Raw genomic sequence first — 23,844 nt, forward strand, 5'->3', positions numbered from 1 at the left:
TCTCTGCTCAATGCAGTACAGCGCGGCGTGTGACAATGATTTTGATGAATGCTGCAGTCACCTCCGGAGGCAGGCCGGTCCCGGAGTAAACCTGATCCCTTTATGTCGGGTCAAACCGCGCCGTTTTAGGCCGAGACGACGGTGTCAGAGCAGTGGCAGCTCCCAGTGTTAGCGCTGCCTCTGACACAGCCATAAGTTATTCCAGCCTTACCTGTGGGTTTCATATGCTCTACCTCTACTGTTAGAAAGAGAGAGTAAAGTCTGCACCAGACTCTATCAAGGGTTAGAGCGAGGGGAGAAAGAGAGCGATACATACCTGACTCTGTTACCATAGAGATCTTACATGGTAGTTTGAAGAGGAAGTGTCTGATGTGAATTCATTTTTGTAGCTGATACCATTGGGTCATGAAGGAAGTTTGGGATGGCTATAAATAGATTATTATCTTGAGAAAAATGTCTGAAATTAGGTATTATATCAGAAGGGTGAAATTCAATATGATAAGCTGACGGGTAAAAAAACAATGCAGCTTATAACGCGTGTTTTTTCCAAGAATAATTAATACGTTTGTTAAGTGGTGACGTCACAGCTCTACTTCCGGGTCCGCAGATGTGCGAGAAACTACAGACTACTAAGAAAACTACTAAGAGTTTTTAATGTTTTTGTCCCGCATATTTGCCGGTCTGCTAGTACCTGGAAGCGGAAGTCATGACGTCACACTAAACAAACGTATAAAGGTTCAGTGCTGTGTAATCGTTGGTCAATCGATGGAAAAATGGAAGCAAACTGTCATGGCACAGAAGAGTGTGTGGAAAATCAAATCAGGCATCACATGTCTATATTTTTTAGTTATTTGGTAATATTCAGCTTTCCAAAGGAGCGGAGGGTGCATCCTTGGAGTCGATCTGCGGAGGGTGCAAGGAGGTCTGGCTGAATTGGAACCCCACTTGGCGGAGCTCTGATGGCGCGGATTCCTTCGAAGTGGTTCAGACGCCGAGGATCCAGGCAATTGAGAATCCAGTGCGTTTTGCGAAGCACTGACCGAAAGCAATTTGACCAGATAACGTCTTCGAGCATTGAATGGTAGTTTTACAGCTTCTGGTTCTATTTTTTTCTATTCTATTCTGCTGCTGGTTTTTCCCACCCGTGCAACGCACATGCACGAGATTTACAAGATAATAAACTGAGGAAAACAAACATAAAAGGCAACAAACTATGGCAACGAATCTCATGGTCAATGTTACAGGCAAAAATAAGCAAAAGGCAAAATGGTTCAAACTAAGACAAGACAGAAGGATATGAAGGCAAGGTTACTCGGCTCAAATCTATGTTGCAGTGTCCTATTGATCGTTGGATTTCACACAAAATTAGTCCGGATCACTGTTCCTTATGTTTGTGTGATGATGTGCCCATTGATTTTTTTTTGTCTTTGCATATCAGTTCCACTCAATAGATCAGATGCCAACAAACAACAATACGAGATGTACATAATTCACTCATTTTAATTTCTCCCCTACTCAGATGTTGGAAATGGTATGTGTGGCCCTGTCTTCCCATGAAACATAGCAACATTATACATAGTTTGTTTCATCTTCAGGGATCAGAATTTGGTCAAACTAAATCCCGTCATTGTGGTTTGGTTGCATTTAAAAACATTCTGGACATGATCTCGTCCATACAATGAGAAATCTATATCGTATATGGCTGTAGATAGATAGATTTCCCCGGTCTGACGTTCCTCCACTTTCACATTTGCGTAATTACATATATTTGTCGCACTGGACTGTGCTAGATTTGCCGTAATTTGGCCGAGCACCGGCCTTTCAGAGCAGAGAAAGCCAATGTGTGTCTTTGTGAATACCGCACATAACTGCTGTCCCACTGTCCAGTTCACACGTCAAAAGGAGAACAGAAACCCACCGAGCTTCAATAAATGAGGAAGCGCCATGTCTCCCGACGTATTATTCGATCTGCTCACACCCAGCTTTTTCGACCAGAATTCATCACAAAATGGACAATCTGGCGCTTTGAAGGATGGGGGTATTTTTTTTTTTTCAACTAAGTGGATGGCTGCTGCTATTTTCTCTGCCAAATGTGAAACTTTCTTTTGAAATGAAATATATTGTGTCTAAATTCCAACTCAAAGAAGAACTGAGTAAATTGTTTACCTTAATAAACCCTTTTCCATAGTCCTTTTGGGGGTAATACAAGTGTTAGTGGGATGATTGGGGGGTCTTTCATCTCCCCCGATGTGTTTGTCCAGAAAAAACCCCTTGCAACCTTCCTGCCTCCGGGTCAGAGGCGCAATACACACTAATGGAATCATAAAGAAGAAGCTAACAGGCTAACGGGCAGAGCTAACTGTGGGCTAGCACCACTTTAGCAGTGTTTACAGCCAAGTTAGAGTGAAAAAAATGTATCTCCATTGTGCAATTGGCTGTACAATATCCCTCTCTCCCTTTGTCTTTTCTGTCAGCGTAGTATTTACTCTCATGGACAATTAATGAGTAAAAAAAACGCAACATGCTACGACACCTGCACTGGCGCTTATGGCCTCTAGGGGCAGGAGTTACGTAGTTCGGCTTTAAGTGCTTCAGATCACAAGAAAGCACCAAAGACTGAAAGAAATACCCAAAGAAACAGCTTTTGTTCATATTCACTTATGGTGCCGTGACCCAATGACTTTTGATGCTGCACATCAGACTTCTACACCTGTTCACTTTAACCTTGGACACAGCCTGAGAAGTAGACACTTTTATCCAATTGTGCTATGATCATTTCCACATAGATTTATTTAATGTTTCCTCTTCACTGTTTGGTTTTGCTGAGAACCGCGTCTTCAATTCTCAACACCACTTAAGACAGCCACTTTTTTTAACCTCATACCCCCTGCCTGAACCGAGCACATTCCAGTTCGGCTTTACCCAAATCTTAAAGCCGCTTGACAGGAGAGCAAAAGGGTAATGCCTCATTTGAAAGCTAAGACCTACAAAAGTGATCACTTTTGCACGTTATCGCCACATTTTCATCACATTTTTGTGTGGCCTTTTGAAAGACGGAGCTGTTTTTGACTGTGCTTGCATAGTGCTATTCCCTCTGTGAAATCTCAACATTAAACTCGGCAGTTAAGCTTTGGATTGTAATTAAACATTTAGGCATCGCACCAACGATGGCTCTGGTAAAGGCAGATTTAAGACTTCCCTCCTCTTCCAAGCGAATAACCATTTTCTTTATGGCGGCACATTGGAGAGCGCCGCGTTTCAGAAGATTGCTTGCTCTCGTGGCCCTCCTCAACAAGAACCCTATTTGCTCACGCTAATGCAAACACTATCCGTCTGGCATTTCGCACAAACCTTGAAAATACCAAGCAGTCAACCTCGCTAATAAGGCCTCATTAGACTGTGGCAGCGTAACCATGCTTGGAATACCGTGTCCTCTTCTTGCATAATCAATAATCAATAGTGTTGCGTGCCCAAATTTACGAGGTGAATTTTGCTATCCCATAAGAAACACTGGCAAAAAACATAATGAAGAATGTGAATGCATCTATGTAGGTATTTCTTAATTAATTCTTAATTTATTTTTAAAATACACACTCAGAAATCAACAGTAGTAGCTTTAGCAGTTGTTCTACCACCATTTTGTTTCATTTCTTTTATAGTCTTGGCTAATAACTCTACGGACGTCGTTGCCTATTTCAAACAAACGTGGCATTATTTGCCCACAACGTTAATTTCGGGATGCATTCTGCAAGCTCTAGTAAAGCTACAAATCACACTAAATATCTGTGATCATCTTGGTTAGTTATTGTAAGGTCAACATAAGCTTGTGTTAAAGCAGAACTAAGCAACTCATGCTCCTAGAAGCCACTGCAGGTGTTGTAGCATGTTGCGTATTGTTACTCATTAATTGTCCGTGAGAGTAAATACTACGCTGACAGAAAAGACAAAGGGAGAGGGGGATATTGTACATCCAATTACACAATGGAGATACATTTTTTTCACTCAAACGTGGCTGAAAATACCGTTTAAGTGGCGCTAGCCCACAGATAGCTTTGCCCGTTAGCCTGTTAGCGTCTTCTTCGTGATTCCATTAGTGTGTATTGCGCCTCCGACCCGGTGCAGGGAAAGTTGCAAGTGTGGGTTTCCTGGCCCGATCTACCAAGGGGAGATGAAAGACCCTCCAATCATCCCATTAACACTTGTATTACCCCCAGAGGGACTACGAAAAGGATTCATTAAGGTTAATAAGTTATTTAAGCTTTTGTGCAGGAGTTATCCATCATAGACAAAAGCCAATAATCTGTCACCTGTACTGGGTTGTCTTGGTGTTTCCAAACAACCAAAAACTAATACCGGTAAAAACCTACTTGAGTTGTGCACACATCCGACATATTGGTTTCCTGGTACCAATGACTCATTTACACTTTATTGGCTGTCGTCAAGTCTACTCCAAATTCTTAGTGCTCCAGATTGGGGGCATACCCAGAAGACCAGATAAGTTAAATCCGCATCCTCCAAAATATAGACAACATTAGCGGCGCCAACTGGCTGATGACGGTCCTCTGTGTACGCTAATGATGGTACTACATTTGCTAATTGCTTGTTCAAGTATAAGCCCAAACCACAGTGGAGAGAGTGTCCAAGAGTGCTAAAAAAAAACACAAAAAAACAGGGAAGCACTGCGTATCACCAATCTGGGGCCGGTCTTTGGTGGCTCATATCAGACTGAATTCAACATGGCATCCTGTGGCGGTGGTTATTAGCGATGTACAGATGCTAATGGACGGGCTAAGTGTTCACAGTAAGCGATTGAAATGAGAGATGGATCTAATAATGCTGCATGCTTGCCCAGTGCCACCGTACGGGCCGACCTGGCACAATCAAATTAAAAATGGAAATCACTACGCAACTTATGTATTCGTGATTGAGAGTCACCATTTAGTCACATGCGATATAATAACGGAGCCAAAGCATTTTTGTGCACAGACAATGTATCCTAATGATTGAGTAGTGTTTTTTTGACTCCAAGATACTGAAGTCTGCTTTCTGACTATACTGATAATTGATAAATCAATCAGTTGTTTTTGTAAAACCAATATCACAACATGGTGATGTCCGAGGATTAATGACACAAAAGAAAAGCTCAAATCAGCAATGAGGTAGCAGTGGATAATCATCTCCAGGCGTCCCATATCTTCAGACCCTCCTTCTCGGCAAGCAAAAAAAAAAAAAAAACATGTTTTCCTTAAAAATAAACCTTGGCTTTATCTGATCAGTGCATGCATTACTATCAAGTCTACAGTACCTCTTTAGTTCAGTTTCCTCCAAGATCAACCTTTTACTGGGGCTATGACTTCCTTTAGAGTGGGATCTTATTGTATGAAATTACATTCTTGGGAAATCTTTGCCAGCAGAAACCCACACAAATGCAAGTCTGAAAGGAGCGTATCCAGAGTGCATCCATTTGTGCTTTTAAAGCTCTTCATGAAAACATGTGTAAACAGAGCCCAGAGCCACAGCCAGGATTCAGCACAAGTCTGTATTTACCTCATTGTGCGCAGTCGGCTTCACTCCGCACAAATGCACGGACGCACTTTCAGAGCTCAAACAGTCTTACAGCATGAGATACCACTCTATATTTATCCCAAAGTCCCAGATCGATCCAAAAAAGGTTGTGTGGTGTGTTTAGGGTGAATACCATTGAAGGCTGTTATGAATGCCTGTTGAGTACATTTTCCAGTTAATATAAGTCAACAAATTGAGCTTTATAAAAGGAAAATATACTGGAGCTCCGGTTCACACAGCATGTCTTAGATATGTTTACCTGTATGGACAAAATGAGACTCCATTGCTCTTTTCTTTGCTGTCAACAAATATGGTGGATTTTGCTCAATTTTTGTTGTATGTTTGTATCTGACCTCAGATTTTGTACCACGTACAAAACAACTATTAGTTTAAATGTTTTTGTTATCAGCAGTAACTTGTATGCACTTAAATGAGCAGCAAAGAAAAGCAGAAACAGAAAAGAAGCACTACAGACATGGTTGTTGCTAAGAATCACTGAAAAATATCTATGCAGAAAGTCACTACGTAGCGCTTTGCAAAAAAAAGAAAAAAGATTGAATTATCCCCTTTAGAGTGTCAATAGATAAATCAACTGTGGATAAATATCATGTTGGTTCTGTCAAACTCAAAGTTCAGCAGTATTTAAGTCTTGGAGCTTAGTCTGGTCAATATAAATATATATAAACAATTATAATTTAGTCTCTGTCTTCCCCCAAAATGCACATAAAACATAAAATTCAAATCTTCCCGTTCAAACTGCCCCATGCACACACACGTGTGCCCGCTCTGCACAGCAGAGGGACGAGTGGCAGCCTGGCGGAACTCATCATTAGCTTTATTGGTGTTAATAGCAGCCTTTGGGGGCTTTTATGTAAACACTCACATGATGCCTTTGAGCTTATATTCCCTGTTGGTTTTCTATCATAGACACCATAATGTACAGGGGGCAGGTGCAGCACAGAGAGCTATGACTTTATGAATCACACAGTACGAGATGAGAGGTGTCCTTCTTTCAGAAATCAATGTCAAACATATGAAAACATCTGTAACAGGATATAATTACTTCTACTGAATGCTCAATAGTCAGAGATGATAGCAGTGAAGCATGATCTAAAATAGAGTAAATTAATATAGTGCAATGGTGCAATTAGGTGCAAAATTACATCAATTAGCACTTTCACAAGTCCTATGTATCTATGTATCACAGTAATAACAAATCAAATGTGTAAATAAGAAAACGCTGCATGAGTAAAAAATGGACGTATGACTGGGCTGCTCCACTTTTGCACGTGTTACTAACTTTGCCCATGAACAAGAGCTTAGTAAAAGTTTTGTAACCAAAACGATAGTACCTTCAACAACATTGTTCTAGATACTGAAAGTTTAGTCTTTAACTCCTTATAACCCATTGCTTGAATTAAAATAACATTTGCCTAAAATATTTGCCTGTTTTTGCTAAGTTTATTTCTTAGATTTGCGGCACTAAAATCCTCATACGGTTACAATTATTAGCTTGTCAACTCGTTGTCTAATGAAGCGCTCAGTGTAATCAAACAGCTTGCATTGACACAAGTAAATGCGCAACAGAGAACTCCCCTGACTATACAACATGAAAGCAGATGCTACAAGACCAGCTAAAAACACACACACACACCCTCAAATCTGCACCAGAAAACCTGGGTCGTTTCTGAACAGACCAACAGGCGGCACGTCCCCAGGTCAGCGGGATAACAGCGAGCCTCAACACCGCCGTGACCAAATGACCGAGGAGGAAGCTTTGAATTGATTTGTTTCAGTCATACGTATACTCTCTAATAAATAGGCATTTTAATCAGTTGCACCACAATTAGGGAGAGGAGAAGATCCACATATAGACATAGCATAAGCTCAATTTAAAAAAATGCACAATATGTTCGGAAAATGTTATGATCGACATAGGATATGTTTTATGAAATTGATAAACATTTGGATATTCCTCTCTACAGTACTGCAGTGTTGACTTCTATGTACAAAGGGACTGAGAGTAAAATGATTTCAAAGTGTGCTTAATGTGATAGAATATACAATAATGCTGACTGAACCAGTTTGCAGTAAGTTCTGATGCCATTCAGAAATGTAAATATGAATCACTTGTCGCTCCTTGACGGAAAGACTCAACCTGATGCAACTTCAAAGCAGTTACGACCCGAAACATCTCGTGCCTGTGATCAGCGCCACAAATGTAGCTTTTCACTTGGTTGAGATGATCAAATTTGAACAATAAATATACTAATAATGTATCTTCTACAAAGTATTTCCACCAAGCCTAATAAAGCCTAAAAAACAGCATGAAGGATAAAAAGTCCCATCTTAATGCACTCAAAGCAGTGACGAATCTGGAATTAGACCTACATGTATTAACCACGGACAGAAGATAATTGTAATGTCATTTCAAAACAGGTATTCAAAGCATACTACAGTTTCTTACAGTGTTACGGTTGGGATTTTTTTGGAACTCTATGCAGTCACAGAATTGCAACTTTATAATTGATCTTTTGTATTGACTTTAAACTGCCTTTGTTTCCTTTAGCTGTATCCAGATCCACTTTATTCACCCTGGTGGAGGTTAATGTTTTCTCCAACAGTGTATGGACAAAACGCACAGCACCTACAGTACATTAACTTTGACAGCTCTGAGCTGCTAACTTAATAATCCCCTCCGTGATGGATAGGCGCTGTATCAACTTAAAGCGGGTTCAACTCCCCCCGTGAGACTTCGAGCGTGACATCTGACGTTTAAAGCGCGAGCCCTTTGCCCCCCCTTTCCCCGGGGCGCGCACTCACCTGTACCAGTCCAGACCTTTCTCGTAGTTCCTGTCAAAGAAGTGCGGCTCGTTCCCCACCGCCCTGACATCCGGGTGGACCCTTAGAGCCTCCAGCAGCGCCCGGGTCCCCCCTTTCTTCACCCCGATGATGATGGCTTGTGGCAGCTTCTTCTCGCCGTAATCCGACGTGCAGTTCGCCCTGAGCTCGCTGTCCGTGGTGCTGAACTCCTGCCGCGCCTTCTCCTCTTTCTCGGGCGCGAAGCTGGGCTGTTGCTTGAGGTACGCCGCCGATTTAGTGGGGGGCGCCTGGGTCCTAATCCACTCCACTGTCCTCTCTTCGTCATCTCGCGCGGCGGCTGTGGCGGCGGCGGACACGGCGGTGAACCTCGCCGTGGCTTCGGTGTATTCCGCCAAGCCTTGAGACGCGGAGTAAAGTTTCTCCCTAAGCGTGACAAAAGTTGGCTCGTCCGTCACCAGCCTCCCCTGGTACGCGTAGTTCTCTTGCAGGGGGAATTGCAGCGAGTTGTAGCAGCTCATCAAGCTATAAAACAGGTAGGTGACAGAGAGGGACAGGGTGAACATGAATAAGATTTTCCGGGGCACTTTAGAGGTGAAGAGCTGTGTGCTGGACCAAAGTGCCATCTCGGATAGCAGTGATCCCCTCAAAGAAGTGGCCAGACATCTTTCCACCTCGCGTCTTGCATGGAGACAAGAACATTGACGGCGGGTTCGGGGTCACATTTATTTACTTTAGTTGGAGAGCGCGGGAGAACTGGAGTGACCCGGTCCGAAACAGAACACCATCTTTATAAAGGGGATCGTTAAAATTCCGCCAGAATATCACGTCTCTCTCCCTCCCCGTGCGCGTTTTCTTCTTACTTCGCTATCGATTTTTTTTATTCCAAGGCTGACAGACAATGTCACAATTTATTGGAGTGAACTTGCATATTTGGAAGAGCATCGCTGGACTCCTGGCGTCCTCCCAAATCCACGAACGAAGCGAAACAATTCTGGCATAGTGCACGGTTTTGAGGAAAACCAGCGTGTTGAAAGTCCCTCAGTCCAAAGTCCGTGCGTTTAAGGAGTGGATCCATCCGCGTAACAGGAGAAATCCCCGTCTTCTATCGTAGATCCCGATTACTTACTTACAACTGGAGCTGTTTCTTGTCGCTCGTTGCTCTTTTGCGTCCTCACTTCTTTCAGACTGATCCTACGCCGCGAGCTCATCACAACTGAAGCGCTGCACAGCCACACAGCACAAGTAGTGTGTGCGCGCGAACACCCACTTTTCTCCCTCCTATCCGTTCAGAAGTGGGCTGTGAACGTCAGATTCCCTCATAGGACACTGGAAACAAACGTCAAGGCGTCTTCACTCTCATCATTGTGCGCGCCCAGGCGCATTGGTCTCAGGGCTTCGAACTGTGACGTGGTTCGAAAGCGCTGTGTAAAGTTCAGAGATGAACTCCGACTCACACGGATTATTTTTGCCGGGGATTTTTATCAGAAAGCTCATGTCTGCACCCTGCTGGTTTCCGATGGAGCGTCGCGTAAATTGGTTTGTCTACAGTAGATTGGATTCTGTGAGCTGCCGTTTTGTGGTCGGATAGTGACAAAAACGTGATGCTGCATTTTTCATGGGGCTGTTCTTTGTGTTGGGGGAATTGCAAATACAAAACTACACCATTTTTATTGATGCATTTTTTTGTATCATTTGTAGATCATTTGAAGAACAGTTATCACTTTGAGCAGTTCCATTTTTTCCGTCTCGGGCGTATTTTGAAAAATGTACAACCATTTTTTTTGTGATCAATTCTTTATTATTTATGGCTATCGTAGATTTGTACATTTTCATTTACAATGTTTTGAGTTTTTCTTTTTTCCCACCACCTCGCCCAGTGATCAGGAGAGACAGAGAGAGAGGGAGAGAGAGAGAGAGGGAGAGCAAGAGGAGAGAGAAAGGAAAGGAGAAAGGATAAAAAGGGAAGAAACAGAAAACGGCGACAGACCAGACTATAGATGTTTACGAAACAAAACAACGAAAGAAAAAAAAGAAAAAATACACAATTAAAATTCAATTAATAACAACAACCATGATAACATTGACAACAATAATATTGATGATAGCACATAAAGCAAAGATAACAGCGACAATACTCACTCGCATCATATCGTACAATAATATATAATAATAATCAACATCCACCATAATAATATCAAACTGAAGTGTCCAAGGATTGTAGCTTCTGTGTGAGATCAGCCCAAACCTCTGCATTTTTTGCGAGAGCACTGTGTGTTCTTGCAGTTGAAAGCTCAAGTTGTTCAACATCTTTGTATTCTGCAAGCCACTTCTCAATAGAAAATTCATGTGCTTTTTCTGCATACTATTATTATTATTTTATTTTTTTGGCCGCTGTTAAGCCAGCTAGCAAGGCGTGCTTTTTTGTTCACACTAAATTTTAATAAGTGTGTGGCACTAAATAGCAGTAGACAGGGAGAAGTCGGTATGGGGGGTATGAAAGTATGGCTGATACGTGAAACCAAAATGTTTTGAGTGCTATATTGCCATACAATATGACATAGTATGTGCCAATAGTTTTATCTGTACAAAAATCACAAAATGGATCTGTGTCTTGGTTTCATTTGATGAAGCTTTCGTGTTGTTAGATAAGTTCTATGAATCAATTGCGTAAGTTGATGGTTCGGGTTTCTGGAAGCCAAATTGATATTTTCCCATATTGTCTGCCAGTGGAGATTAAAAGGACCCATATCTACTTCCCATAATCCATTGAGAAGGAGCGGCTTCATGGATGATTTGAGGCCTACAACTATTAACTGTCTACACTAATACAGGCAATTTTCATAAAACATCCTCTATAAAATATCAGCATTTTCACATCGTTCATAAAGACAAATCTAATTTCATCTGTTTTGACTCTGACAGAGGCTACAACACAAAATTACAATTGGGAATAATTCACCAACTTTACACTTGCTGTAATATAAGACTTTAAAATTACCCAGCTCTGAAATGTCTGGGTGTATTATAGCCTCATTTATCATATCCCGACGCACCAGGAGGACTACTAATCAAGTTCTTTTCCTCCTAAAGTTATATCTGTTATGTCTCCATTATCTATGTAGATCTGCCAAGTCATAATAATAAAATCCTAAGATAGAGCAGTTTAATTAAACAATGTTACTGTGTCTACAGATGCCATGATAAGATGTCATGTGTTCCCCCTCATGTTAAAGTTGTACTTTGGAAGCAGATGTCTTATAGGTTATTTACTGCTTATTTGCATCCAAACATATGATCTTCCTACATTTGGATAATGTGTTTTGACAACACAGTCTGGTGATTTCATTCAGCTCCTTTGTTAAGTGAGAGCAGCTAAAAGAACTTCAAAGTACACGCTCAAAAAATATAACTATGCCATGGTATTTAGTTACAAACTTAACTGCAAAAATAAAAAAGAACAAGGTACACCTGTTATCCACTACATGCAAAAGAATACATCAGAAACAAACCCAGTGGAGTCTTTTGAAGTGAATCTCAGTCGGTCGGGTCCACAGCCTCCTCTGAAGCCTCCTGGATGATATTTAAGCCTGCTTATACATGAATCACACTGAGTGGATATCGCTAAGATGGAATTTCATAATTGCTGCTGAGCTGCTCACTATGGCACCGTCGGATCGCCCTGAGACATTTTTAATTTCAGGTCCAAATGTAATATGGATAATTCACATCTAAATACCATCTCGACTCGAGGTGAATCTTAATGGAAGAATGGAGGCCAGCTCTATGTGAGTGTCATTGTGACGAACCAGATCTGCTGATAATTGTAACTTTAGGGAGATTGGAAGAGCACGGTTACCTTTTGTAATACAAGCACCTTACAATTGCTCTTAATCTCTGGGATAAGAAACAAATGGTATCGTTCAATCCGTTAGACTTGACTTAAATCCCCCAAAAGCTGTTGCAGGGCGGGGAATGGGAAAACACACTTTGGGGGGTTTATTTGTTCGGATGTTGTCCTGTGTGACTGCCCGTATGCAAATGCAAATAGACACAATCTGGATATGGCTTTCCATTGGGACACAACACAATATCTCAGCTATTAATGGACGGTGAGCAACAAAACCGAGATAAATTGGTCCAATATATTTTGTTCATTTCATCAGTGCAGAAGGAGCAGTGGCAGCCATCTTAATCCCAATTGTTTTGGGTGTAACTTCTCCTATACAAGGCATTTCCGACAAAGTGACTTAAGGTTATGAAGAGAAGAGAACTTTAAACAATACCCATAGCATTTCAGTTGTTACAAAATGTAGTTGCAAAACATTCCTGCAGAGGGCGCATAACCAAGTCCTACAGCTACAGAGATTATGGAAATGGTTCATACAATAAAACAGAGCAGAATTTGACCATACATAGGAACAGAACAACAGGAGGATATGTTTTACTCTGTGTGACTTTCACTTGAATGAGGAAGAGAGATATTTTGCTATTAGTGCTACTTGATCTTAGCCAATCAAAGTCAACACATTTTACTAATTCATTAAAAGCTGACTTTTGGAGAAAAACAGTGAAGCCCACCATTGTTCCTATCTTCTACAAGGTGACTTCCAAAAAAATATATATAAGGGATTTACAAGTGTGGCCAGTGCATTTTGGAGAGCTTTTCTGAGTAGCAATTTGCTAGTACAACACTCTGAAGCCTTTATAGTTTGCCCACGCGCTCTTGACTACTGAACACCCCGTGGATTTGTTGTGCACCACACACTTGTCTAGTCGCTCTGCATGTCCACATGCTAACCCTGGACACAAATAGAGGCACCTTTAACAGCAGCATGAGGTGAAGTACTAAAGTCGACTGTATTCACGCTCTGAGTCAGGAGGAGTGAGTCACGGACAGACCAGCTGCTGCAGAGACATGTCTCTGAGTGGCTCGTAAAGATTAACTCCACAATGCGCTGAAACACATTGGATGTATAAGACGATTTCAAAGGCTGAGAAAAAAGGTGATTTTTCCTTTTTTATCCACTGTTTTTTTTTTTACACTGTTTTTTTTCTTCTTCATCCAAGTGATTTTGTTTACAGGTGTTTTACTGGTAGATGGGGGAAAGTTAAGACTGCATCATGTAGTCAAAGGTAATTAGAACAACAGTTATAAACCTATCAAGGCACACCTCGTCTTCCAGGAGGATTCCCAGACCAGCTGCGAGCTTTGCCATTCTGTGGGAATCCAGTCACGTACTTTGGCTTTGGGATTTCTTTAATCTCAAAACGTTCAGCTGCTCATGTCAAGAAATATCCAGCTGTATTGATTTATCGAACTCTGATTATTTGTCAACCTGGATGTTTGAGCTTTCCTGTTTGGTGCTTTCTACGCATCATCAATTCGTCCATTTAAATCATCAACTTAAAAATTGTAAAACCTTTTTTTCCAGTGATATTGATTCACTCTTCAGCCACTTTGGTTTAATTTAAGCTGATCCAAGTGGCGAGACAGTTGTGGGCATGCAGCACATGCAGCACATGACGCAAACAGGCAACCACTGACTCCCATTCATCCTATAGGCCTGTGGTTGCATACCCCTTTGATCTTCTATGTGTTTCCCCTGTGTACCCCTTACCTCAAGGATGCTCACAATTACTCATAAAAAGCTCAATAAAAACTGCTATTTAATAGTTAAAGTGCATATGGCAGGTTTTGATGCTTTTGAAAATATGGCTTATTTAGATGAAAAACATCTGTTGTCAGTAAATAATTATCATTTTTATTTCAATGAAGCAGCAATTTTAATGAAGAAATGGAAATGTTGGACAGAAAGTTATTTTTATTAGAATTTGTAAGCTGCTGACAGGAAGTGACATAGATGAAGGTAACTGGTAACTGGTATTTTTCCCACTTGAAAGTTACCAGTTACGACTTCAGTGCGTTCCAGGTGATTGAAGTCGTATGTAAACAAAACCGCTAATGCAGTTAGCTCACACGATGCTAACGTTATATGAACGTTTCTCCAAACCAGATCTAATTACAAACATGCGACATAATGTTATGTTGAAAGTTGTGGCCAAAAGTAACGTTCACGTCACTGATGTAGTGGTTTTGCTGCAGTTTTAACATTAGCAGCGCTGCTCCACTGGGGGCCGCCATAACTGTCTCCATCTCGTATACGAACTCCTAGCAGTTTTCAGGTTTCCAAGTGTACAAGTTGTAATTACCAGTTCGAGCGGCGTTCCAAGGCATTTTTCCAAGTGGGAAATGGTAAATTTACCAGTTACCAGTTGCCTGGAACGCACCATTAGACTCACTTATTTCCCAGTGACTCAACATCGTTGGCACGGCAACAGTTTAAAGTTGTTTGCCTTCTCCTATGTCACTTCCTGTCGGGTGTCCAATAAGGAAGTGAAAACATTACAAAAAATGGTAAAACAAAAGAAAGCTGTGTACAATCTTTAGCGAAGTCTTAAATATAATTGTGTGTTTTAGCAAAAAATGTGTCTAATGTGTCATATGCACTTTAAAAGATAATATTTTTTGTTCACGATAAAGTTAAAATAGCCTAAAATGCCAGTTTTATAGCAAAATATAATTGATTTTCCATCCAAAAATTATGCTCAAATAGTATTCAAGTTCACTTATTTTTTTTTAATATCTAAATTAATTCCAAGTACCCCCTATTAAGTTATTGAGGACCCCAAAGGGTCCCTGTATTCCTGGTTGAGAAACACTGCTATAGGCTATCTAAAGCCACCAAGTCGCCCAACACATGCATGGCTTTGAACAGTGTGAGGGCATGGTAAAGGTATAATATCAATGGATAAATCTACTTATCATTCTGGGAGAGATCTTTCCAATCTTCAGATCTCTGAAATCAAACCCCAGCGGTATATCTCTTCACTCACGGACAGTCTTTGGTCTTGATGGAGCGACGCCTTCACCTGTCCGGGCTTCGAAGTGCAGACGGGGACAAGGATACAGTAAAAAGCCGTACTCACTTTGTACAGTAAGAGAATGTTTTCAGCTTTGCACCCAGACAAAACGAAAGTCTGTTTGACGCCAAAAACAAAATAATTCACAACATCCCCCTGCCACTTCCCCTGATATAGTTTGAGCTCAGAGGCAGCTGCGGCGCTCCGATACTTGCTCTTTCTTTATAAATGACACGATTTCTGAGCCTGGCTGTCGCTGCGTGAGGGCCTGGTGTCACAAGGAATGCTTTGGCAAGGCTTCTTCGCTGCGACGAATAATTTAAGCAAAAGCAGCGTTCAAACCGACAGCCAAGAGAGTCGCGGCGAACGCCAACTCCTCTGACAAGATCCGATTATTTCATTTATGCTCCCATTGTCGAGCTGAAAATCCACGGAGCAGACAGCTTTGATATGACAGCACATCTCAATCTAGTCACTTTTGCCATTCTGACTTTGGCCTGGTAGATTGGATTATCTATATAACAGTATTCAAATAAAAATGTTCACCAGGAGAATTACATGCGAAAAAATATGAATACAGCAAGTTTGAATAGAGGGAACAATAGTGCACTGTGTCTGAACCAATGACTGATGCAGATAAACCAAAGCCAAATTCACACGTCTCCTCCTTAGGACATTCTCTTTTTTAGAAAAGCGCACAGCATTATTTTCTCAATGGGCCTCATTCATGAACGTTCACAACACGGTCTTACGCACACATTTGTTCTTAAGGCCATCTTAGGAAGATGTTTGCCATTCACAAAACCTGTTCTTAGCTGAAAACGTTCCTCTGTAAGAACAAATCCTAAGAACAGTCTGGAGGACTCTCACGCACACACAAAAAAAAAAATCTGATCATGCTTCTTGACGGGACTCAACATTCTGAGTCATATACTTTTTGTACATATTGAATCATGTATTCATTCATTCCAGAATGTAAATACAATAATAATACATTTAAGATGCCTTTAGACAGAAATAAGTTGGTAATATCACTTGTAGTCTACTTTTATTAATGCACCAATGTATTACTGCTTAAACTTTTGAATGCTGCCGATCACAAATAATGTAGTATTAAATGCGCTGCATAAACTTTATTTGATAAAGACGAATGTGGGTCTCGAACCTGCGACCTAGTGTTTCAAAGGTGCTCTCTGCTCGGTGAGCTAAACAGGCGGAGTGTTGTGTCGCCATCGCATCTATTAGCGACTGACCCGCGGGCAGAGAAGGAAAACCCTTTTGCGATTTACAGGTTATATCTATGTAAACATTTTGTAATCAGAGTTAATTCGCTCAAAGGTTTTGCAGAGTCCTTGAGCGCGTGGCAGCGATTATTTGTGGGTTTTGTTGGTTATTATTAGTTTTGGATGCATGTTTGGTCATTCATTTCCTCCTTTGGCTGCCTTTTGCGCACAGCACTTTTTGTCCTTATATGGTGAATCAGAGGCGGTGACATATGCTAATTAGTCCTCACACGCACGCGCTTCCAAGTTGGGATTCACAAACTTGGGAACACAGTTGTAAAGCATTTTCCCGACTTAAGAACGTGTCGTGAATCTGGCGCAGTATCCTGACACTGCCTTCGTGAGAACGGATTTTAAGAAGTTTCTTAAGAAGAAGTGAACCGAGTCTGCCAGATCAACAAATGTGAACATGCCTTCAGACGCTTCATCCTCATCCTCCTCGATACCTGTCTAAACTGGATCTTTTAAACGTGAATGTTCCCCTAGTTTGACCATGAAGAATACGTCTATTTGTCTTTTTTTTTTTTACCAAGGACCATATAAGATCATGCACTTCCTGTGGGGCTCCTAAATTCAAGCTGGGCCTATGATTTGTTTCACTGCGTTGCTGGTGATGAGAAAGCCGCGTGTAGGCTATATTCATAGATGTCATAATGCTGGAACACAGCGGGCTGAAAGAAGGTTTTGTGTGAACTTCTAAGACCCATTTTGCACAAATCTACAGCATTGAGCTTAATGAAGGAGGCAAAATTCATGAGAAGCGTGCCTTAAAGTCTGACTTGAAGGCATTTTCTTTCGCGAATGTCTTTGATGCATCTCTGCTCCAGAAAAAAAACAACAGTATCTCAGAAAATAGCAACCAGGGTATCGGATGTTCAAACTGTTTATACCATCATATTAAAACATTTATGCACAGCAGTTCCATTAGGTCCTGGAAGTCAGACCAAAGCTGAATTTGTTTCCAGCGCACGATTTATTGCACTGTTGTGTTCGCCCCAAAGAGAGATGAGACTCTTGTGTTATTTCGGGAGCTGGCAATTGCATTTGGATCCATATCACACAAACCTCGGCGGGATGGTAGCGTTAGCATACCAAATATAATCAGAAATCTGGTTAACGCATAAGCTGAAAGAGCTAAACGCGGATCCTATGCAATCAAACACCCAGGTCCTTACCTTAAAACACTGTTCGACCAGCTCATGTTTTCCTTTGGCAATAAAATGCAATGGGGTTTTGCTACAGAACTACATTATAACTACATTATACAGCTATAAAATCCAGGGCCTGTATTGCACTTTTGCTCATAGCTGTTAAGAATAGCTGCAGTTTAATGAGCTACATTGTACTTATATTAGCTGATATTGGTCGATATCAATGTGCTTGCCCCTTTACTTAGCATTCAAATTGCAGTCACTTCAAAGCATCATTTGGGAATAAGTAGCAGCTATTGCTTTCAGCCATCGTTGCCATAAGGGTCCATGGCAACTCTTCAAGCAACCATATTTAAAGTTCTAAAACAGAGAGAGAGGTTGCTGCCTGTTTACATGTCGCCACGGTACTAATGGTAAGATGTAAAAAAAAAAAAAAAAAAAACTTTAAAAGTTATAGCTAATGAAATAAGATGATGGATGATGCTAGTAACAATTTGGAACATTCATGTAATAAACGGTGCCCTATACTGTACTGTGCTCTTTGTTGTCCCCTTGTGAATTCTGCCCTTGTGGTAAAAGCTGTGAATTCCTGAGTGTCTGTTGGAAAGCAGATATATTATGTACCTCCCGTGCCTGTTACCTTTGCTAGTGAGCGGTTTCTGAAGTGCTGAACTTGCGAGCACAACAGAGCAGGGTCAACTGTCAGCATGACTAATTGATAGTAGGATTGACAATATTGATTTGTTTGTTCCTGCATCACTATTCTCTGCGGACAAGATGGTCGCTGTGTCCCATTTGAGAGGCCGCCTCCCCTTAAAGTTTGCATTTCAGGAGCCAATCCATCATAACACATGACAAGGCCTGTCCCATTTCGTACATGCGTCTAAATTTGGCCAAAGCACGGACGGTTTTGAAGGACACAGCGATTGGAGGTCTGTGTGGAGACTGCACCTGGGTGTGGAAAAAAAACATTTGCAAACGCACTATTTAATGACACAGAGTCGACCATGTTTATCATCATGATTGTGCTACAATTTCTTCATTTCATTTGTTTTTGACCAAATTGCACCAGAACAAGGAAATCCTTTTGGGGATTGTATTCACAGGCAGCAAAAAACACAAAATACTGAAAAGGATTTGTTTGAAATGTATGAGCCAAATTTGCAGGTAAAAAGCAAAAACATTCAGTAGTCAAACAGTGCGTGTTTGCGATTGCACACAATACAGAAACACTTGAAAGTCAACAGCGCCTTGGGCGAACCACATGGCCTTTTTAGTGAAGAGAATTGAATATGAAATCATATAAAACATTGGGATAATCAAAACTGTTTTGGCAACTTCAATCAATTTGATGTGATTTCACATCTCTCTTATTTATAGTTTATTAAGGCGCGATGGGAAGTCGTTGAAACATTGTGAAATATTTACTGTAAGTTGGTTAGATGCTGCTGTGATGGGACAGAGAATCATACCTCAATGAACATGTGGGATGTTAAAGGGGAGAGAGAACATTGATATGAAGGGCTTGAGAGGTAATTGGTTTGGAGGCAAAAGTGTCAGGCTGTAATTGTCTGACAGCGATAGACAGATGACACGAAGAGGATGTGCAGTCTCTTTAGTCAAATTTGAATAATTGTGTGTGAATGGAAACGTGACTTGATGAGAAAGGACTAATCTTTTAAAGGAACAGGTAACAGCGAACAGCTAACAACATCTTTGGTCTTTCTGCGTGTCTGAGCGCACCCGTAAAGACCAGACAGGTACGCATCAACTTGTCTAAGCTCAGGTAAGAACATATCTCAGTATGGAGAAACGGTAGCCTATTCCTCTAAGCATCAGGTGTGCTGTTTTAAGTGCCCTCTGCTGGTAGTGGACGGAATACACCATTGTAAATAAAAAGAGAAGAAACAGACTCTTCTTTTTAGCCGCCGGCATGCTAGTAAATTGATGGCTGCAGGATTACACAGGTTGAGTGATGGTTTATAGGCTTGGACAACAAGAGAAATACAGATTAGAACGTTGACTGCAGTAGAAAACTAATGTGTGTAGTTTGCTTTTCCCAATATCTGCATAGGTTTCTTCTGGGTACTGACTTGGTTCCCCCTAGTCAACTATGCATGAATGAAACTATAATATTATAGTTCATGTATGTTTCTGAAGACATTGTAATGGCTCAAAGCTCCTAAAAGTTGATTTTGCATAATACATATGTCTACCTAAGATAACAAATGCTTCTGGCTATTCACAAAATCACACTGTTCACATGTTTGTTTTTACGAAAATGTGCATAAACAGGATAATTATGAAATGTTAAAGATACCCTTGCCAAAGCGGGGCCATTGGTTTTTTCATTGGCTTTTCATTGCTTTGGGGCTTCCACACACTCTGTTGCCGTATTGTCGTTCCAAGCAGCTGCAGCGTCGATGGTGCGCTCCAGTGATAGATACTTTCCTTTACTTAATCAATACCACAGCTACTCTCCATGTTGGTCGCTCTGCCACAGCACCCACTAATTAGATGATAAAAAGTGATGGATGTGTGTTGAATTCTGCTTCCCCTTAAGAGAAAGTCCTTTGGGCTTTGCCTCATTTTACTGCTGACCTTTTGCATCCCAACATCACTGTGTGTGCACGTTGTTATATCAGTTTGTTGGACTTGTGAGACCTGCCATGCCAAATGCTTGCTGTATATAGAGGGAAAGAAAAACTCCATACAGAGCAGAAATTGATCCTTATGTTGTAACGAGTTCACAAAAATCACTGATAAATGGAAGTGGCCGATCGGCGATTGGAAAATGAAAAATCTTTCCTTCTGGACTTTGCACAGCTGAATCCAATGATTCTCTATTGGCATTGTGTTTCATTGTGGGCGAGAGGACCAGCTGTAACAAACAAACATAGATCAAGAATTAGACTTGTTAATAGTCACTTTTACACTTTTTTCTATTGGGGCGACGGTGGCACAGATGATAGAGCGGGTCGTCTCATGATTGGAAGGTCGGGGGTTCGAATCCCACCTCCTGAAAGTGCACACTGTCATTGTGTCCTTGGGCAAGACACTTCACCCACATTGCCCCCAGTGTCTGCGTACATTGGTGTATGGGTTAGTGGAGCCCTGCTGTAAAGCGCTTTTAGTGCCTAATGTAGGTGGAAAAGCGCTATATAAGTTGAGACCATTTACCATCAATAAGCCATAGTTGTTTATCTGTTAGACATAATAGTTTTGTTGCATGCTTTTGAAAAAAAAGAGTTTACAGTTCTAAACTTTAAAGCCAGGATATGTAATGTGACCCGCTTGCCTGGAGTAAAACCGCTGATGTCTAAACCACTGCTTTTCACAGGACTTTTCTCGGCTAAAGAAAATGACCAGTGCCGGATTTTGGAGCAAAAACTAATTTCAAGACAATCCCAATCTCCCCGTCTTATCTGCCGCCTCACATTCTGCGCAGGGCGGTGACAGCAGCTAAAAGAGATGGAGCCCGGGCCAAAAGCAGCTTTAGTGGTTTCACAGGAAGACTACAGCAAATATGTTGGAGATACTAATATACTGTTGGTCCAATTTTGTGGTAGAATCTTGTTTTCGTTGTCTGTTTGTGTGTTTACATCGTGCGTTATTTATTAAGTCATCCTCCCATTGTGCCAGCGAGCTATATTTAGAGCCTTGATGTTAGACTGACGCAACGTGTGGCCTGATGTGCTTCTATTTTTTTTTTCATTTAATCATATCTGTGCAAAGTGCGAAAAATATGAAAAGCAGTTGAGTACAACAGAGGCTCAGTGGTTGGGCTACACACCTGGATTTAAAAGGTCGGACTTGTGAAACACTTATATGTTTTATCTCAAAAACACAGTTGAGGTGTTGTTTTGTTTCATTAGTGCATGTTTCAGTCATCCTGCATATTCAGTCCATCTCCTTGTTCCGTTCTCAAAACATCAGCACTTTTTTTTAAAGACACAATCATTTAACTTGTTTTGATCTTTTCCGTGGTCAAACTCTCTCCCCTGCACTGTTTTGAAAGTATATATATTTTTGTTTTTTTTCACTGCTGCCCAAGTCATAGAAGCACACCAGAGGTGGACGTTTGCCCTCTGCTGGGGTGTTGGACAACTGCATTTTCTAAAATCTTAAAAGCGAGAAGTATATTCTAGACACATACATTATTTCAAGGGCACACGGTGTAAAATGTTGGATTATACTGTTGCCAGCGATACAAAATGTGCTCCTAATGACCAGCTCGACACAGAAAAGTGTAAATGCATTAAAGCTGCTCTGGACACAATAGCTACTGTAAAACAGTGAAAACAGGCCAAAGCACTGATAAAGGAAAGCTCAGAGCGGATTTAGAACTGCTATCAAGGTCTACAGAGATGAGTAAGTCCTTCTGCAAAATGTTTACAAAAGAGCATGTAAATCACTAGCTTCTTCACGTGTTTATTCATCAGTTCCCAGTCACATTAGACACTGCAGGTCTTTCAAATAATAAGTGCAAACCTGGACATGTGGCTGCACTGAGAGTGCTTTGCGGACAGCATCAGGCTGTAGATGTGAGTATGGGACTATGGCTGCATAGCAGAAGTCACTGAATAGATTCAAGATTCAGTTCTCATAAATCACTTTAGTGAAATGAAATGTTGTTATTAGTTTTTGTAGCATTTGTTGTGCCTGGTTTTGTGTGGTTTCAGTTGTGTCTAACTTCTTTACACGAAGAGGCTGCAGTGCAGTTTGTTTTATCAAGGCTGTGAGTGTTAGATAGTGTTCAATATAAGCTTTGATACGTTACTATAAAACAATCATAGCTGTTTATTTGGCTACAACATGAAGTAAACGCTAATGCATTTCAGCATAAGCCTTCCTCGTTTACAGTCAGCCTATTGCTCTGACTCTTATAGCCTGTAGGTATCTGGACAAAGGACCCAATTACAGGTAAACCAATCATCTAACAGTGATTTTTCAACATAGACATGTCAAAAGAACCTGAATCCTTAACTGTGACACTTGTTGATAGAGTAACCCTTTCAACAAATCCAGAAGGATCTTAAAGACAAAGATGGGCATACCAACCACCACCAACCACGCACGCATTCCCACACCACATTCACACAGGCGCTGTTTCAAGAGTCTTGTCCAAGGACACATCAGCCGTCTCTGCCAACCATGGTCTATCATCTGAGCCATGGTCGCATCTGCCTGATGCCAAAACAGTACACTTGCATGTGACCACACGCAAAGTGGACACGTAACTAAAAAAAAAAAAAAAAACTTTGAACACAGTTGCAGTGACACACACAAGCTGCATCCCACATTTGTTGAGCCGCTGGGACAGGACAAGGCCATGAAGACATGAAGAACTCTTAACAATCCTTGACCTAAGCTTGTCTTGCTGGGGGAACATAAAGAAAGAGAAATGTGTGAAACCATAAAATATGTGTTGAGAAGTTTGTTTATTGTCTTCTCAAAGAGAGCTGCGGCTCCTTGTATTAATGGGTAAAAAGAAGGAAATAACATAACTGAAGGCTGCTTGTATACAGACAGATATAAACTGTGGCATAGTACTAACTTAAAACTATATCTGATATTTTGTTCTTTGGGGAGTCCTCTTTTATTGTAAACTCAATTTATACACCAGTAATCACTAATATGTCTATTTAGCATCCAAAAATGTGTTTATAAGATATTACTTCATAGTTAAGTAAGTATTAAAAACTAATGAATAACCACAGTATCTGAAGAGCTATTCATTAGAAGTCAAGCATTAATTAGTAGTTTAGTAGTAATTAAGTATGAGTCATACTTAATAGTTCATGATTAATTGAGTGTTAGTTCATGATTTACTAAGGCTAAATAAGCTGTAGTTTTTATTAAGTGTCCCCGTCTATTTTTGTTATATTCGCTGAAATGTTTCATGATGTGGCTTTAAGTTAAACAAAATGATCAAGACTCACATTCATTATTAAAATTTCTCTACTCGTCGAAACCTGTAGAGATAAAGAATAATAAATAATCTGTACTGGGTTGTTTTTAGAATTGAAACAACCCCCCCAAAAGCACGACCGATCACTCACTACCTTTTAAAAAACCTTTACAGTATGTTGTTGACATGT

At 40.9% G+C, this 23,844-nt stretch overlaps 1 protein-coding gene across 1 annotated transcript in view; it reads right to left on the reverse strand.

Annotated features, from left to right (window-relative positions):
- hs3st4 (heparan sulfate (glucosamine) 3-O-sulfotransferase 4) overlaps positions 1–9,968 on the reverse strand; it is a 120,551-nt gene extending 110,583 nt beyond the window's left edge. The window contains exon 1 of the mRNA XM_079564513.1: positions 8,389–9,968. Coding sequence (XP_079420639.1) covers positions 8,389–9,011 — 623 coding nt within the window. The 5' untranslated portion in view covers positions 9,012–9,968. The remainder of the gene's footprint in view (positions 1–8,388) is intronic.
- Between the last annotated feature and the right edge of the window lie 13,876 nt (positions 9,969–23,844).

The sequence above is a fragment of the Gobius niger genome (assembly GCF_951799975.1).
Source record: "Gobius niger genome assembly, chromosome: 10".
NCBI classification, from domain to species: Eukaryota; Metazoa; Chordata; class Actinopteri; order Gobiiformes; family Gobiidae; genus Gobius; species Gobius niger.